We start from the raw sequence: 19,957 nt of genomic DNA, 5'->3' as shown, positions 1-19,957 counted from the left end.
ATGCGCACACGTGAAAACATATCGTCATTACTTTACATAAGAATATGAAAGCAACACTTATTTACTGTTCATATATATTTTAATTAATGTTTCTGAATTTGTTTTTATTGAATTAATGTATGTGGGTGCAATATTAACAATACAATTTATTAATAATACATGGAATATTAGAGGAGACGAGACGGCTGCCGGCACTGTTTATGTTAAAGCTTACGAAACCAGTGACTGATTGGTTCTACATATAAAACTGAAGAAAATAAGAGCCTGATTTTAACTGTAGGAAAATTAATGTAAAAAAGTAATGTGGTTGTTTGAAGTACCTGTAATGTTATTTAATGTTAATAAATGGAACAATATAAGTAGCTAACCATTAATGGTAAAAAAAAATGTGAGACTGCGCGTATGTAAGTGCGCACATGTGAAAACATATCGTCATTACTCTACATAAGAATATGAAAGCAACACTTATTTACTGCTCATATATATTGAAGGGTTAAATGTTGTACTCTGTATAGACAAGCAGAGAGAGAGAGAGAGCAGCCGAACTGCCGGATGTAAACAAACCTTAATTTCCCGCGGCTTTGTTTTTTTTTTTTTTAAGGGGATTAGCCCACCCGGGCATAGGTCACTGACCCACATTGGGGCCTGAGGGGCAAAAATTTAATACTCCTGTAATAATAATAATAATTCCTGGGCAAAAATTTAAAAAAAAAAAAAAATAAAAAAAAAAAAAAAGAGCTGCCTATCTACCTAATGGACAAACTAAAATCGTTCCGGACCACAGGAGTCTCCGGACCACAGAATGCCGGACTACAGAGGTACAACCTGTATTTATTTCTGAGAATATGGAAATGTAATATTTTGGCTGAAATGACGTACATATTACAGTGGAAAGTGGGATAAAATTATGACGAAAACAATGACTTTCGCTTTCTTTCATTCAAAAGATGTTACTGTAATCGCTTTTCGAATGGTTTTCAGTTGTGAGATTATGAGGCTAATGACAGGATAGAATATTATTGTAATACAATACGGGTACAATTTTGAAAACATGATTTTAAACTGTAATATGTAATTTCAGTCTGAGAATGTATTCATTCAGTCACAGTTAAGGTAAAATATACTTGTGATGTAATATTTTAATGAAAATACGGCATCGTAGTTTTCTTTTGTTTCAAATTTAATTCACAAAGATTGATGTTTCAAATGTAATGAACAAAAATTTATGTACAGTATCTATAAATAAACTTTAAAAAATGAATACTTTGTTTTACATCGTCCTGTGCTACCATACCATGCATTTGGCTACTTTGGGCTTGCTATGATGACACAAGAGATCTGCCCTGGCAACTGTACCGACACTCACAGCTGGTGGTGAGTTGGTGCGTCGTTTCCATTGTTTATTGGTAAATATTTTTCAACCTAACGAAACTATTACCCGTTTAGAGGTCGACCCCCAATTTTTTGCCAAATAATTTGGTCTTAAAAACTCGAACTACACACAGGTATATACGGTAAATAAGGACATGGGGGGGCCAGGGGTTTTTTAGGGAGGGGGCAGCAAAAGTACACGGATTTTTAACATTCATGGGTATCTCTGTTACCTAACCCCCACGTACGTTAAGGGCCGACTGTACTTGCGCTGACTGAACAAATTTTCGTGCGAACACATCTTTTCTTTTAACATGGGAGTACTATACTGTATTATACGGCATACAGAAAAAAAATTGCGTTCCAGCCACTTTTTCAAGAACACATTCATTCCGTAATGTGGGAGTCCAGGGTAGTCAGACTATATTATCATCTTGCACATGAAAATATAATACTGTACTAAGAATACTTACCAGGGGAGAAAAGCACATATGATAGTTTCACTTTATTAAATATATCTGTCAAGAAACTTATTACAGTGTGAGCAAAAATAATGTTGCACTGTACAAAACATTTGTAGAGTTTTCATGAGGGAAAAAAAAAGAAGTAAAAAAAAATATTACAGTATGTTCAGGTATGGTGGCTACCGACCAATAATACAACATGATAAACAAAACATCTGAGGTCAACATTTCAATGAAAAACTTAAAACAACGCCTTACTGTACCAAAAAAAAAAAACCATTTTTCCAAGCATCAAAGAACACATATGGAAAAAGATATATGAAACCATCAATTATGTAATTATAGGATATATGAATAAGACTACAGTATAATAACCATAATAAATGACATCTAGCTACAGCAGCATCACTTGTCTGCTGCAGGGAAATCCACAGTAGTATAATAAAATACTTAATGAAAAACACACTCTTCTGACATTTCGTTGGTTAATATATATTTACCAAAATACATAAACAAACAAGTATACAAGATATGAAAAAGAAAAACCTTGGTACTAAAACCAAGATCTGGCCAAGGCATTACTCACCAGAATTCACAAAAAGGAAAAAGAAAAAATTATTTGAGTGACAATTGCTGAAAAGCAATATTTTTTTTCTTCAATTTCAACACCCAAAAATGAAAAAATAAACAATGAATAGACTTCCTGCTTCTACCAGATAAAAAAACAGAGCTGAAAATTCAAAAAGTGCAGTTAGACAACTTCGAAGACGACTACACCAGAGATCTAAGCATTTAAAATGCATAGCACATTTTCTCAATGACAATGAAGCCTGAATATTCTGAAGGATGAACATAACTTCTTGACTAACATTGCAGCAGTCAGTGCCCTCGCTTGGAAGGTTTAGAAGTAATGCCACTATTTATATGAAGGAAAAATTACAAGATCAATGTTTTGGGTAGAATTCACTATCACAGAAAAGAAAACAGAAAAAGAAAAAAAAAATACTTTGCTTTAAACCACTGTAACAGGTTAATAGCTCTGTTTATTTTCCTTTTCATCTACAAAAATCCCACTGGAATAGGTCGATTGCATTGTGTATTTTTTAAGCTCCTGCAAGTAGCCTGGTTTTGTCACTCAAAACATACACACGGGCCGGTCTCAGTACCGAGCGTAACCACTGTTACTGCCAGAGTTATTATTACTCATGCCAGAGAATGAGGTGTAGTTCCCTCCACTGAATGATGGTGTGGAGAAGCTGTAGAATGAGGATTGTTGGCCAGCCGCGTGGTTGGTATAGTCTGCACCGCTTCCACCACCGCCATAACCACCAGCATAGCCGCCACCACTGCCAATGGGGTTATAGCGATTGGCGGTTCGGTCTGCGGCCATCTTGCCGCCCTGCTGGTACTGACGATTCTGTCATGGATTGTGGAACAGAAAATCGATGAACAGACTAATAAAGCATTATGTAATGCTCTCATCACATGGGACATGACCATGACACAAGAGCTTTTAACAATGGCCAATACCATTATCAATGACTAAAATTAATCACTATAGAAGAGGGGGAATTAAATGCCTCCACACCAAAGTTTAGTGCATATTTAAAGACTTAGGTTAAATAACATCTATTGCACCAATCATAAAGGAAAACTGGAAAAATTCAATTATGATGCAAATGATATTGTATCTGTATATTTGATTGAATAAATGAGGTTTAACACAATCACTGCTATTGACAGTGTGAGAGGAACTGGTTAATAATTATTAAAAGAAGAACATGCAACATGCAAATTAGTGGAAAGTAGGAGAGTAATTTGACAGACTGAGACTGAGATATAATGAGCTATGACCATGTTAAAAGACAGTACAATTAACTTGTGTGCAGGAGAGATCAGCCAAATCATACTATGAACTTTCACTGGAGCTGCCAGATGACACAATTTGTGAATTCCCAGCCACGATCTTGCATGTCACTTACAAAATCAGGCATGTCGGGGTCAGATTTCAGTAGAGGTGTGGCTCTCAGAACACTGACAAGCGAAGTCACATTAGGGTTGGTGCTGCCAAGCTGGGAACGATGAGAAGGGTGCCAAGCACAATCACACTTGGCAAGCACACAAGTAAGCATGTATAGCCAATGGGTGGATAAAGCCAACCCATGTTAATCAATGATAGAGAATTCTGGGAAGGTTCTACTCCATAGAATGTAAATGGTGGTCATAATTTCTTTGATTGATAATTCAAATATTTGACATTCAAAAGGGATACTGATGCATTAATTTGTTGTACAATTCATGGTTCCAAAGCTTCATGCATCAACATAAAGAAATCTGAGCACTACATAAACATATCCATTAGATGCTGCTTGACTTCACTAGTCTTTCATCCAGTCTAACTTTGTGGCATTACATACAAAACTACAATATACAGTAACATCTTTGTTAGCCAGAATCCCTCAAACCCGGAACTCTCTGATAGGCGGAATTGAAATTTTCTCGTAAAATCTTTCTCAAAGAAGTAATTTTCCAGAAAATTACGACTTTGGGAGCAATTTTCCGAGGGGCACATTTTATGGAAAATTCAGAGAAAATTTTCCCGAAACCAAAAAAATTCCGGGGATGGGGGAGCCCTTTTCCGGGTTTGAGAGATGAAAATCAGGCGCATCTTCTGGAAATTCCGGGGATGAGGGATATTTTTCCGGGTTTGAGAGATGATTAATAGGCAATTTCTGGAACTTCTGAGAACATTTTTCCGTTACCAGGAAAATTCCGGGTACGAGGGATTTTTTTCCAGCTTTGAGTCGTCTCGTTACCCGGAAATCTCTCATTCCCGGAAGTGCTCTGCACCAATTGCTCCGGCTAACGGAGATATATACAGTCTCTCCTCGACTTATGGCATATTCGACTTACGACAACCCGGACATATGACGGCCATGGTCGTGTAAAATATCTTTCACATTACGTATTTTCGAGTCCCGACCTTTGGTTGTAATGTGAAAAAAGCGAACTTGATGATCCACCCAGGCCTGTCTCCTCCTCTGCTTCATCCAATTAATGTAGTCTCCATGCTTAATTAAAAAATTATTGAGGCCCCGTGTGCATTCAGCTGACTAGTATATTAAAGGTAAGTTCACAGTAACACTTCATTCATTTTTCATTATTGATTACTTTTACTGTACCGTATTTAATTTTAGAATGTCTACGTATTATTTTCGCCTTACGACCTGGTCGTCGGGACGGAACCCCGTCGTAAGTCGAGGAGAGTATGTATATGTGTATATATGTATATGTGTGTGTGTGTGTGTGTATATATATATATATATATATATATATATATATATATATATATATATATATATATATATATATATATATATATATATATATATATATATATATATATATATATATATATATATATATATATATATATATATATATATATATATATATATATATATATATATATATATATATATATATATGGTATTAACCCAACCTAATCACTCTTTGTCACATATCAAATACATATAACTAATTTAAACCTCCAAAGCATTATCACACAGCCATTTTATAGAAACTAGTTTAGTATTAAGGTAACTTCACACAGCTACGGTGTCCTCTAAAGGTTACCCAGTTTCTCCATAACAAGATGCACAACATTATGGCTTTCAGTTAGAAAATCAAGGAAAGTTTTAATTATCACTTAAAACACAAAGTATCAGACTTTATTAATATACAGTACAGTATATTCTTTTAGAGTGGTTCATACTATATCAAAAGATGACAACATAGAACAGAATATATGAAACTTTCATCATTATAGTAAAAGATACAGTAAAAAATCAAGAACAATTAAGATATTCAGGGCACTAGGTTGTGATCTTCCAATCAGCCAAAAAATACACCTGAGAAGACTGTTATACAGTAATATCTCCATTAGCCGGAATCCCTCAAACTCGGAACTCTCCGATACCCAGAGCTGTAATTTTCCGGAAAATTACAGCTTTAGGAACAATTTTCCGAGGGGCACACTTTCTGGAAAATTCAGAGAAATTTTTCCTGGTAGGTACCCGGAAAATTCCTGGGATGGGGAATTTTAATTCCGGGGTTGAGAGACGAAAATCGGGGTCATTTTCCGGAAATTCCAAGTTTTTTTTTCGGTGCCCGGAAAATTCTGGGGATTGGGGGATATTTTTCCGGGTTCGAGAGATCATGTAGAGCTCAATTTCTGGAACTTCTGAGAATACGTTTTCATTACCGGGAAAACTCAGGGGATGAGGTATTTTTTCCCGGCCTTGAGAGATGAAATACTGTAATGCATTATTCTGGAACTTCTAAAAAAATTCCGTAATCCGGAAAATTCCAGGGACGAGGGATTTTTCCCCCGGTTTTGAGAGAGTCGTCTCATTACCCGGAAATCTCCCATTCCCGGAAGTGCTCTGCACCAACTGTTCCGGCTAACGGATATATCACCGTATATGCCTGTATATTGAAGTTTTACTGCAGGTACAATATAAGGTTAATGAATGATAATAAGATTCCAATAACAACCTGGGGTCCAATAATAATATTTAAACAATGGAAACTTAGGTGGTACATTACCATTTTTAATAAAATATTATATCATGCTTTAACACAGGTGATAAACATTGCACTTCTACAATGTAAAAAAGTCTGCATTTTACATTTAATAAAGATAACTTAACCAAATCTAATATCAAAAACCTTAGTTTTCACCATTAAGTTATTAAAATTTTACTTTAATTATTATATAAATTTCTGTACACTGCAACACCACTACAGTATACTGTACTATATATCTATCTTAAGACTTAAAATAATGTGTAATATTTGACTTGTAGTGATTCACATTAAAAATTTGACCCTGTGTGATATAGCTTTAGAGGCTAAGAAGCTTTATACTACATGCATTTATGCTTTATTATGAGAAGTATCTCATGGACATAAAGGAATAATTTGGAGCAGGACCAAATCACGAGTTACCAGTTTTTATACAATTCAGTACTATAGCAAATCCAATATCTGCCCAACTGCCTTGACCAAACTGTAACTTTTTGCCCTGATTACAAACATGCTACTGCTACAATATAGGGTAGCTTGCCTACACTTCAGTTTATATATATATATATATATATATATATATATATATATATATATATATATATATATATATATATATATATATATATATATATATATATATATATATATATATATATATATATATATATATTCAATGGGTAATAATGTGGACACATGAACACAGGTAATAACTAGCTTTATGTGATGACCATAGACAAGCAATACCTTAATGTTTCTGTTCAATGTACAGTACTGTACACTGTTCCAGGAAAACAGGCACTCGCTGAAGTAAAGTTGCACACTTAATACAGTCAGTCATGCAGTTCACACATGCACTACAAAGAGGGTTAAAGAGGGTCCTACTCTGTCTCTGAGAGGGTCTTGTCAGCAAGGTTACCAAACTCTGATATGAAGGCATTCTTTAAAGGCATATACAGTAGTCTAAAATCTACCAGCAAGATATGATAATATGTCATCCAGGAACTCAGGGAGATGAAAAATTTATATGAAAAAAATAAATAAATAAATAAATGTCAACAAGGTAAATACTGTACAGTATATGTAAGATCAAACAACAACACTAATGACTACATTATATTTTAAGGTAAGATAAAACCTAAACAGAGAACAAGATCAAAAAGGACTTATCCATGAGCTAAATTCTAGACAAATGGAAGGGAGGACATCTAGGGGGAAAAGATGGAAGTGGCTTTACACATATTATAAAATAAAATCAAAAGTTATCATAGAAAAAGTAAGCAATACACATGAAAAAGGGAACTTGTTCGAGACAAAAAAAAATAAAATAAATAAAAATAAAGCCTGGATTGATGGATTAATCTGAGGTCTGGCAAATTATCATCATACTTTTGTTTTTGGTTGGTTAATTAATTTGTTTTCAATATACCATCACAGCCCTCAGGAAAAGAGAGTATATGCCTTATTTAAATATGAGAGAGAGAGAGAGAGAGAGAGAGAGAGAGAGAGAGAGAGAGAGAGAGAGAGAGAGAGAGACAGAGAGAGAGAGAGAGAGAGAGAGAGAGAGAGAGAGAGAGAGAGAGAGAGAGAGAGAGAGAGAGAGAGAGAGAGAGAGAGAGAGAGAGAGAGAGAGAGAGAGAGAGAGAGAGAGAGAGAGAGAGAGAGAGAGAGAGAGAGAGAGAGAGAGAGACAGAGAGAGAGAGACAGAGAGAGAGAGAGAGAGACAGAGAGAGAGAGAGACAGAGAGAGTGAGAGACAGAGACAGAGAGACAGAGAGAGACAGAGAGAGAGAGACAGAGAGAGAGAGAGAGACAGAGAGAGAGAGAGGCAGAGAGAGAGAGAGAGAGACAGAGAGAGAGAGAGACAGAGAGAGAGAGAGACAGAGAGAGAGAGAGAGAGAGAGAGAGAGAGAGAGAGAGAGAGAGAGAGAGAGAGAGAGAGAGAGAGAGAGAGAGAGAGAGAGAGAGAGAGAGACAGAGAGAGAGAGAGACAGAGAGAGAGAGAGACAGAGAGAGAGAGCTGTTTTCACCTCTGGGATTTGAACCAGGGCCACCATGGTTGGTAGGCAGACAACTTATCCACTGGACCATGATGGGCTTAAAAGTTACTCTACCTCAACTACTCACTTGTAGGGTTAGGCCAACCCATCCATAATGGTGGGCCTACCAACCATGGTGGCCCTGGTTCAAATCCCAGAGGTGAAAATTTTTTACACTGATTTACCTGTGTAAATTACAGGTTCTGACGTAAAAAAATAAATTCAAATAAATAAAGAGAAAGAAAAAGTATACCATAATCCCTAAAATGGAGATTGTCAACTTTTTATCTGTCATATCACCAAAATAAAGACACAGATGATCACAAGTCATTTGTTTATCCTCTGGGTTATGGACTTGAATACAGTTAAGACACTAAATACCTTCACCATGACTGAACCTAAACAATCTCAGCTGATTGTTAATGTATGTAAGTAAAACATTAGCAACCATCAAAATTTGTCTAATATGAAGTGTAGCCCTTGGGAGGACAATATACTATACATTGTTCACTTCTTTTGCTAAGTCAAGTATATATTTTCTATGGGCTACATTTTCTGTATATTTCTTATCACAATTTTTTTATGAACTATTTCTTTGGTCAACAGTATTTCTGAAACAACAAGAAACCTTGAATATATATGACTGACTGTTTCTCTCCTGTCAAGATTCTTATGTATGCATTAGTAGAGCTTCAAGTTGAAGATGTGGCTCACTGTCCACATTACTATGCAATAACTTATGTTTATTTATACACACCGCCGCACCTACTTAGTGCATGCAGTCACACATACATATATACAGTACTGTACTGTACATAAAAACTGCTCATACACACAAACACAATGTGTATATATATATATACATATAAGTATATTGATTATGACTTTGTTTATATTGCCACATACATTTATACATTTTGCTTTAAGAAACAATGCATTATCTTACTACAGTACTGTAGAAGGGTATCTTGTAGCCAAGTTGTAAAAAGTTCAGTCACAGGTGAATGCATTTGGAATCTTTCCTAGCACTCTTCTTCATTCCCCTGATAAACAGAAGACTATGTCTATTATTGTCTTTGATAGCTTGTCTTGAGGTGTGTGAGGTTGTTTAGGTGAAGCAGATGACAGCACCCCTTGGGCATATGATGGTACATTCACACAACTTTATCATGACATACACAATTTACTTATTTATCTAAATTTCTTTAAATTGAAACTCTTTAAGCAAGATCAGGACAAAAATCAACAACAGCACAATGCAAATACACAGGGATAATATTGTTGAAAACTTAAAAGACAAACCAATTTATGGAGAAAAGCTTTGTGATATATATATATATATATATATATATATATATATATATATATATATATATATATATATATATATATATATATATATATATATATATATATATATATATATATATATATATAAAAGTTAGAGAGACAAGAAGAGGAAGAGAAGAACCCTAATAAAAACAGTACAGGTTACTGAGAGAGGGCCATTCAGCATCACACTGGCTCACCTGCTTGCGAGGAGGATGGGGGCGGGTGGCGCTGGTATCACCTTCCACTCCTCGGCTCAGTACCACCTGTGATGATACTGCGGGCAACTACGGTGAGCCAGTGTTAAGCACAACCTCCACAATCACACAATATAACAATCATTCACACTCATTACTTGTATTCTTTCATTATAAGTTGGACAGCCCTTGTACATAACACTATATAACCTGTACAATAAACTTTCTCAATTTTAATTTCTAAACATTTAACAAATGAAACTTTAATTTGCTTTGGTTATCATATATTAGAATTTAAAATTTTTATATATACTGTATATACCTGTACTATATATACTACTTTCTGTAAGAGAATTTTCTGCTATAACTGTGCCCTAAAATACCAAACTTAGCAAAATTTATTATTTCTTAGTCTGTTTAAACTCTTGTAATTACCATAAAGACAAACACACCAATCACTCCATATTGCTTTCATTCACACAATACATATCTATTTCATTTACTTCTTTGCAGTAGTTAATAAAATAATTTGGAATTATATAATTTTTCTTTCAAAATAATTCTAGTCACTATCAAAACAATGTATATATCAACAAATTGTTATATCAAGCTGCACAATTATTCTTGTTAATTGTTAAATCTGTTATACTGCTGCTTTGCTTAAATTAGTCATTCCTAGTCAAATCAAACACATATTACCTGTATGGTATTTTCAAACATTATATTGTATGACAAACATGAACTAAGCAATACCAATTGGAAGAGCTAATAACAAACATTACTGTACATTTAAAATAGGAATACTGCATACTAAAGATGAATCAAGAGCAAGATCACGTCCCACTGTCTCAATACATGAGGTGTAGTTCAATTTTAAATAATAATGTACTATAACATAGATTGTTTTTAAAATTTATCTGTTGTAAGAAGTTAAAACCTATGTGAACAGTGCTTCTTAAAAACCTGCTGACTGAAGCAAGCATAATGCCTGAAGTCATATGCTAAACCTTTCTGAATATATGGATGAAAAAATACCAGTAACTCCATACTATTGCTTCTCAAAACAAACAATCTATCACTAGCACAGTACAGTATCCATAATCATACACATTAAAGAACACATTTTCAGTTTACTTCAATGTGTGTATGTGGCAACAGGTGGATGCATGGACAATGATACAGGGCACTACAACTGTATTGCCCCTTTACTGTATAATTGTATAATAATGTACATATTAATATGTTTATGGGCATGTCCAAGATATATTGTTATCTAATAGTTATACTGTACTGTAATGTATGCTTATGGTGAGAGGGCTGGAGGGGGAGAGAAAAGGAGAGGGCTGGAGGGGCAGAAAGGAGAGGGGTGGAGGGGGCAGAAAAGGAGAGGGCTGGAGGGGCAGAAGGAGGGGGTGGAGGGGCAGAAAGGAGGGGGTGGAGGGGAGAGCTTTATTTTTTATTGTCCCGTCTGCTCTTCATTACTGATAAGTACAGGGGCTGCCCCAACTTTAATCTTTTTTCTTGGTTTAATCACAAAAGACATCAAGGTAAAATAATTATGACGATAAAATGGGTTATCCGAGTGTTACATTTACGTATCATTTGTCAAGCTTATGAAAATAAGTCTTGTATGCTACGAGTTCAAAAACATCCAAACAAAAAGTACTGTACTGCACAGAGTATTTCGTTTACAAAAATATACATCACAATGGTTAATATATGTGCGGTTGACAAAACGATGGAGCCAGCTGGAAATTCAACGTGTTGGAGGTGACTTAATTATATTACTGTGATTTCTTCAGTCTCTTCTATCTGATTATTTCAACTGCCACCTAGGTCATATATCATCTCTTGTATGTTTCTATTAACCACTTGTGTACAGGGTCCCCTCTGTACTGAACAAAATTGTCTGGCATTAGCCAAATAAAATATTAAAAGTGGCACCCCATAGTAAGGGGGTTCATTTGGTGTAAAGCCTCCATTACACACAAGTAAAATTTTGGCCGACTATGATATTCATCAAACAATAATTTTCTTAATCGAACACCATAACAGCTGGTCCCCAGGATTCTTCTACACCTATTATGGATGCTTGTGATTGTGGTCATAATATTAGGTGCAGTAAAAGACTACTGCACTACAGTATTTATACACAATAATGGTCTTCTGGGCTATCTAGACCCAGTACAGTTTGTATTGTACTGTACACCAGACAAAACTATTGCACCTCCTGGTTCTTTGACTTTGGGTTCCCCAGATGACACTTACTTCATCAACTGTACAGTACAAGTACATCACATTTGGCAATCTTCCTTTTGGGAGTGAATCCAGAGATGATATTTGGCAAGTACTGTACAAGAAATTTCTTATTTCTTTCAAACCATTATATGCCTATAATACATACAAGATACAGTATGTACAGAACATACACTACACAAGGGTGTAAACACATACACTCCGGTAATCTACCTTAAGGTTTTCATTGTACGAGAGCTCCTCCTTCCCTCATGGGTAACTGATTGCTGCAGACTTCCTTCCTCCCCGCTTGTAACTTTACACAAATATGTCACACAATGGGACAAAGGGTTCAAAATCACTATACAGGCCAACACCAATTTATGAATTTTTGGTTTACAAAAGGTGCTTCTGGAACATAAATTGGTCATATACTGTACAGGTATACTTTGCTACACGTCGTTTGCTGTTATAATACGTTGTTGACCAATTAGATTCTAATTCATCAATAATATTGATTTTTTTATGAACATTTTAAACAAAATATTAACCATACGTATATGTGCTACAGGAGCTTAACACTAAATCAAAATCTACACCACAATGAGAGAGAATTATTTTTATAAAGCAATTTACAGCAGAGACGATATATAATGTATAGCCTAAGCGGTGTAGTGCATTCACATACACGTGCATTCCTATGTGGTGCCATGCATATAATAATAATAATAATAATAATAATTAATATTGCAAGTTATTATCATTATTATTTTTTTTACTGATTACGTACTAGCAAACTCTTGACAACAGGGTTGCACTATACTCCCTGCTGTCTCTAGCTGTGTGTGTGTGTGTGTGTGTGTGTAAATGGTTAAAAGTAAGCACATGGAAAGTGGTGAGGTGATATCAGCTGCTGCTGACATGCTGCCAGATGTACAAGAATTTGACAATTGACAGAAACAACCAGTAACTCTGGTAATTTTAACTTTCTTACATTTTTGTGCTTTACAATTACTTTACCTTGTTAAAATCAGTTTCAATGTAAAACTTCAATATCTGCTGCTTTATGCCCACAAAATTTTACACAGTGGTCATTCCAATTCACGCACGAATTTGTTGGCATTTTCATAAGCATTCAGTCGCTGCAATATTCCTAATGTCATGTTTACTGTCAATGTACCATTAACTCTCTTCTTATTTTCAGGAGACGGTGCTAGAGATAATAAGGACTCCATTGAAAAGTAGAAAATGCAATAAAGTACAGCCACTCCTCGACTTATGACGGGGTTAGGGACACAAATCCAGGTCGTAAGTCGAAAATGTGAAGATAATACAGTACAGTACATAGAAAATCTAAAATGGGTGTCTCTTTTTCGTCTCAGCACCACAAAACTCTCACTTTTAAGCATGCCAACCATTTTAAAGTGAAATACAAACGAGAAATTTTTCAGTACAGTACACAGCCCAATAACTAACGTCGGGGCTCGAAAATACGCAATTTAAAAATAATTTGGTACGACTGGGGGGGTCGTATGTCCGGGTGGTCGTAAGTCGAGTAGGTCGTAAGTCGAGGGGTAGCTGTAATACCCTATTTTACGGCATACAATATACTGTAAGACACTTTTGAAATAGTGGACCCCCGTAAGCTAATGAATTCACCAGTTGCTGTCTCCAATAGGCTAAATTCTACCTAACCCAACTCCAGAATGAAAAATATGTTATTGCTTACTTATTAATTAATTAAAAAATAATTACTGTACTGTAAATATAAAAGCTCAATTTATAACTACTGTACTGATGATGATAACCTGAGATGATTAACGTCCATACTGCAGACACCCAACTCTTCAGAGGTAACCAAGCAGTAACCATTTCTGAACTCTTACAAGCATTACAATCTATTAATGCCATATGTACCTGTAACATTTATTTTTAAACCTACATATACCTGATACAAATGAAGATTTACAGATAACTTTTTATTTTTGCTTCTGTTAACATTGCTGGCTGCATTGTAGCCAGGTAAGACTCATCACTGTAACCACTAGGCTATTGGGCCAAGCTGTTAGGCGCTATGGTTGTTTTTCACTTCGTATTTTCAAGTAGATATACGTAACATTCTTCATTTATTTTTACTCAGTTACGTGCACCACACACCATCCTACACACATATTGTGAAAAAAGTAAAAGAAATAATTGTCCTAAGGGCAAACACATAAATGGAATATAGAATTCTTTGCACACGAGTTAGCTGGCTCAGTGGGGGAGTGGGAGGAGGGTACGGCATGTGTAGGGGAGGGGGGGTGGAGCGTTGCTAAGGAATCGACGGAAGTAGCATCCTTGCTGGTCTCTGTTGCTATTGCAAAGCAGGAAGTTTATACAAATGGCGACGGTGTTAACTACCATTTGGCAATATAGTATTATTTTTTTAACTTATTTATTGGTGCAGTATTATTTTTATTTATTCCTCACATTTACTTGTACAGTGGTCCCTCGGTTAACGAGCACAATCCGTTCTAGAAGGTTGCTCGTTAACCGAAAAACTCGTAAACCGAAACCATTATTTCAATGGGTTTTTGGGTAATTGGTTCCAGCTCACCGAAAATTGCCTAAATTCAACAAAAAAGGTAGAAAAGTACACTTACTTTGAGGTGTGTATGTAGAAGGCTCCTGGATGATGATGATGATGATGGGAATTAGAATGGGGGTGGAGAAGGGAGAAGAGAAGGCATTGGGGTGGAAGAGAAGTCACCCCATGGTGCCATTTCACCCATAAAATTTTAGTTCTCTTGGTGTAATTCAGGATTATTTTATTTAAATCAACACTACATTGCATTATATATTGTCAATATGTAAAATAAATTTCAAAATGACCAATAAATTGCTTGCAAATACAGAAAAAAAGCATTTAGTTGAAGAGTGTCTCAAGCAAGATGTTACCTCCACTGAAAAGACACGAAGACTGACGCCTGTATGATGTGTTGGCAGGCTGGATGGCGCGCATGAAACTAGTGACCTTACCTTCAATTATTTTCAATAATTGTTAAAGTGACTAAAAAAATTAATATTAAACTTTTAAAATTATTGAATAGCATAAACTTCTTGATATTTACTAAAATGGTAAGGAATTTAAGCTCTAAAACCGATTACTGTATTGGCGGACTAATACTACAGCTGGTGGACCTCCAAATGCAAGCGAAAACATGTGGAGGTCGGCTCGTAAGAAACTCGTTAATCGAGGGATTGCTCGTTAACCGAAGTTAAGAATCTTATGGAAGGTAACTCGTTAACCGAAATCTCGATAACCGAGGGACCACTGTAGTGTATATACAGTGGTCCCTCGGTTAACGAATTACCTTCCATAAGAATCTTCATTTCGGTTAACGAAAAAAAATTCGGTTAACGAAAATCTTACGAAAATGTTTCGAAATGCTTTGGCTTGCTCACCAGCTGGAAGATTAGTCCGCCAATACAGAAATCGGTTCTAGGGCGTACATTCATTAAAATTGGAGTAAATATCAAGAAGGTTGTACTATTCAATAATTTTCCAAGTTTTATATTAAATTTTTTAGTCATTTTAACACTTATTTAACATAATTGCAGTACAGGGAACTAGTTTTTGGTGCGCCCATCAGCCACTTCACTCACCCACCAGGGCCTCAGTTTGTATCTCTGTTCAGTGGAGGAAACATCTTGCTTGTGGGTCTCTTGAACACAGAGCATTTTTACGTTTTTACAGCACAATTATTGGTCATTTTGAAATTTATTTAACATATTGACAATATACAGTGCAGTGCAGTGTTGATTTAAAGAAAATAATCGTGAATTACACCCAGTGAACTTAAAATTTTATGGGTGAAATTTTTGGTGAGCTGGGATGGCTGTTCCGGTGCTGGCTGACCACTGTGTGCATTATTAAGAAAATTATATGGCTACAGGAGAAATACACCACACACATTTTCAGCTCCCCTGCTAAAAAAGAAATAGCAGGAGGGGTGTGCATCTTATATGGCCATGTATCTTATATGCTGTAAAATGTGGTACAGGTTGTACCTCTCTAGTCCGGCATTCTGTGGTCCGGAAACTCCCGTGGTCCGGAACGATTTTAGTTTGTCCAATAGGTAGATAGGCAGCTTTTTTTTCTTTTTTTTTTTACTTATCTGAATTATTATTATTATTACAGGAGTATTAAATTTTTGCCCCTCAGGCCCTAATGTAGGTCAGTGACCTATTCCCGGGTGGGCTAATCCCCTTAAAAAAAAAAAGCCGCGGGAAATTAAGGTTTGTTTACATCCAGCAGTTCGGCTGCTCTCTCTCTCTCTCTCTCTGCTTGTCTATACAGAGTACAACATTTAACCCTTCAATATATATGAGCAGTAAATAAGTGTTGCTTTCATATTCTTATGTAGAGTAATGACGATATATTTTCACATGTGCGCACTTACATACGAGCAGTCTCACTTATTTTTTTTACCATTGATGGTTAGCTACTTATATTGTTCCATTTATGAACATTAAATAACATTACAGGTACTTCAAGCAACCATATTCATTTTTTACATTAATTTTACTACAGCTAAACTCAGGGTCTTATTTTCTTCAGTTTTATATGTAGAACCAATCAGTCACTGGTTTCGTAAGCTTTAACATAAACAATGCCGACAGCCGTCTCGTCTCCTCTAATATTCCACGTATTATTAATAAATTGTATTGTTAATTTTGCACACACGTACATTAATTCAATAAAAACACATTCAGAAACATTAATTAAAATATATATGAACAGTAAATAAGTGTTGCTTTCATATTCTTATGTAAAGTAATGATGATATGTTTTCACGTGTGCGCCTGCGCACTTACATATGCGATCTCTCTTTTTTCTTTACCATTATCGTTAGCTACTTCTATTGTTCCATAGATTAACATTAAATAACATTACTTAAAACAACCATATAATTTTACTACAGCTACAACCAAGGTCTCATTTTCTTCAGTTTTATATGTAGAACCAGTCAGTCACTGGTTTTGTAATCAACGAATACAATGCTGTGTCATTTCCTCGTGTGTTTTAATATTCTACGTATTATTAATGAATTGTATTGCTCATTTTGCACACATAAACATTAATTCAATAAAAAGACATTCAGTAATAAACAATAATGAATCTTTTGTACATAAGAGAAATGACGCTGTTTACACGATTATGCACGTCGTCTGCATGTTGGCGGGCCGTTCAAACCCGTCGAAATTCAAGTTTCCGCCGTCAAAATTTTTATTTATTTATTTTTTGTGTGTTCCAATAAAATACGTTAAGAATTAAAAACTCGCGAAATTTGAGAAGCTACTATACGACATTTAACCCTTCAATATGTCTTCAAAGAGACCATGATGCAGAGAAAGTGGTGCTAGTGCTTCCAGGCATAAGCACAAGTCACTATCTATCCAGGAAAAGGGTGAATTTCCATGGTCCGGCAATTTCCATGGTCCGGCACCGGTCAGGTCCCGAGGTTGCCGGACTAGAGAGGTACAACCTGTATATACCAAGCTGGTTAAACACAACAGATGAGCGGTGCCAATTTCATATACTACTATACAGCACAATATTACCTGTACAAAATATAAAAATCTTTTGTTACAAACTTTACAGTAAATATGCTAATACATATACAGCCCCCACAGTTCAGATTTTTACTTCACGGTCCTCTATTATTCGCTGATGACACCCTGGATGCACCCAAGAATGTCTGTGGGTGGTTTTAAAGTTGCCGGTATTTTCGCGGCTGGGACAGGGAACCATTCTTTCTAGAATCAGTAATTTATTTTACCTGTGTGTAGACACACACAAAACACATACAATTAAATAATAATGGGAAAATACTCTCACAAATAATCAGAAACCAATTTATTGAAAATGTGAGTCCACCCTCAAGTTACTTTATTAATAAAGCACGGACTTGAGGGTAGACTCACATTTTTAATAAATTGGTTTCTGATTATTTGTGAGAGGATTTTCCAATTATTATTTATTTGCATGACACACACACACACACAGGTAAAAGAAATAATTGTCCTAAGGGCAAACGCATAAAGGGAATACAGTATAGTCTCGATTTACGCGGCACCTGGCCAGACCAGCAATTATTAGTTACGCGGTACATTCCATCATTTAAGCGGGAAGCGGCACGGGCAGGGTGCACAAAGGGTCGCCCAGTCAACAAAACATTACCGAGTTCTTCACCCGCCACCCACCACAGCCAGCCCAAGTCAGTGATAGTGAGGATATGGACTTTGGGGGGTTTGACAAAGAGGCCCTGCAAGCCTCTGTGGTGGATAGTGATACAATTGATACAAGTAATACAGGTGAGGGCCAATAATCTGCCCTCTGCCTCGGAAGCCCCATCCCCGTGTGCCCAGGCATCTTTTCTACTAACGTAAGTGTTAAAAAACCTAATATTATTGATATTTCTCTTAAATATTAATTATGTGTGCATACCATCATAAAATTAAGATGTAATTTTTACTACAACGTACGTATTGTTTCGGAAAAAGGGTAGTCTGGGGGTCGGCCCAGTCTCTATTTCAATTAATCCCATATGTTCTATTATTTCGTTTAAGCGTTTCTCGTTTTACGCGGACCTCCATGGGTTTAATTGACCGTGTAAACCGAGACTATACTGTATACATTTCTTTGTACACAACAAAAAATGTATTCCCCCCCCCCCATCGGTCAGCAACTATCATTCGCATATTTGGCGATTCGCGTCCATTTTGAGAACCTAACCCCACGAATTTGGGGAGGCCCCTGTATCCTATTACCCCTCCAATACGTTTGAACTTAAAAAAAATTTAATACCCAAACAGAAACATTATACAGTATATGTTTAAATATGCTCTAAATCTATAGACTGTTTGTGTACAGCCTCATACTGAGTGTTTATATTGTGTAATAACTAGTAGGCACGAACGCACGCACACACAAAAAAAAATTGCTGTCACTCAGAATCGAGTATGACGATCATCCGGCTATGAGACAATGACATGAGTACTTATTAAGGATGTCACCTTCCTTGGTAAGTTTTAATTAAGGTGACTAAAGAGAACGATACGGGACCGGCTGGGTTGTTCACAGATGTTGCACATGTGGATGACTCCATCCAGTGCGGGAGGGGCGCCAGCAGCGTCTTTCCGGCGTTGGCGCTGTCTGCCTCGGTTTGCAGTCGGGCTAATACGAAAGTATTGACACCTTCTCGTGTGGTGCTCCTCCAAGCGTTACGGTGTGAAGTGATCGTCTCCCAGGTGAGGGGGTCGATTTGGCACTTTTTCAGGTTGGTCCTAAGACTATCCATATACCTTTTCAGTTGTCCGCCAGCGTTACGTTTACTATTCGCTAGGTGACTGTAAAGTAGCTTCTTTGGCAGTCTACAGTCGTCCATGTGGGTAACATGGCCAGTCCAAGTTGTTCATGGATAATGATAGCCTCGATGCTCCTACAGTTGGTGTCAGCGAGAATACTGGCATTTGTTCTAGTCTTTCCAGCAAACTCAGAGGATGGAACATAGACTACGTTGGTGAAAGTTTTCACTGCCTTGAGGTACCTCCTGTATGTGACCCATGTCTCGCTGCCATATAGCAGGGTGGGGAGGACCACTGCTCGATATACATGCAACTTTGTAGATAATTTCAGCTCCCTACAGCTGAAGACATGGGTATGGAGTCTGTCAAAGGCTTGAGATGCA

At 36.3% G+C, this 19,957-nt stretch overlaps 1 protein-coding gene across 6 annotated transcripts in view; it reads right to left on the bottom strand.

Annotated features, from left to right (window-relative positions):
* The window catches only part of LOC121860627 (sex-lethal homolog), a 122,054-nt gene that overhangs the window by 19,962 nt on the left and 82,135 nt on the right, over positions 1–19,957 (bottom strand). For 2 of the 6 annotated variants that reach the window (XM_042357877.1, XM_042357878.1), the window contains exons 7-8: positions 3,818–3,907; positions 1,864–3,252 (exon numbers count right to left, since the gene is read on the bottom strand). The exons of 2 other annotated variants lie outside the window; for them this stretch is intronic. In XM_042357877.1, the coding sequence (XP_042213811.1) occupies positions 2,995–3,252; positions 3,818–3,907 (348 nt within the window). In that variant the 3' untranslated portion in view covers positions 1,864–2,994. Of the gene's footprint in view, positions 1–1,863; positions 3,253–3,817; positions 3,908–19,957 lie in introns of those variants that run through there. 2 more of the 6 variants (XM_042357879.1, XM_042357880.1) reach the window with 1 other exon arrangement.

Source organism: Homarus americanus, unplaced genomic scaffold (genome assembly GCF_018991925.1).
Source record: "Homarus americanus isolate GMGI-L3 unplaced genomic scaffold, GMGI_Hamer_2.0 scaffold11150, whole genome shotgun sequence".
NCBI classification, from domain to species: Eukaryota; Metazoa; Arthropoda; class Malacostraca; order Decapoda; family Nephropidae; genus Homarus; species Homarus americanus.
Note: the sequence above shows the minus strand (reverse complement) of the source record. Positions and strands in the feature narration are given on the sequence as shown.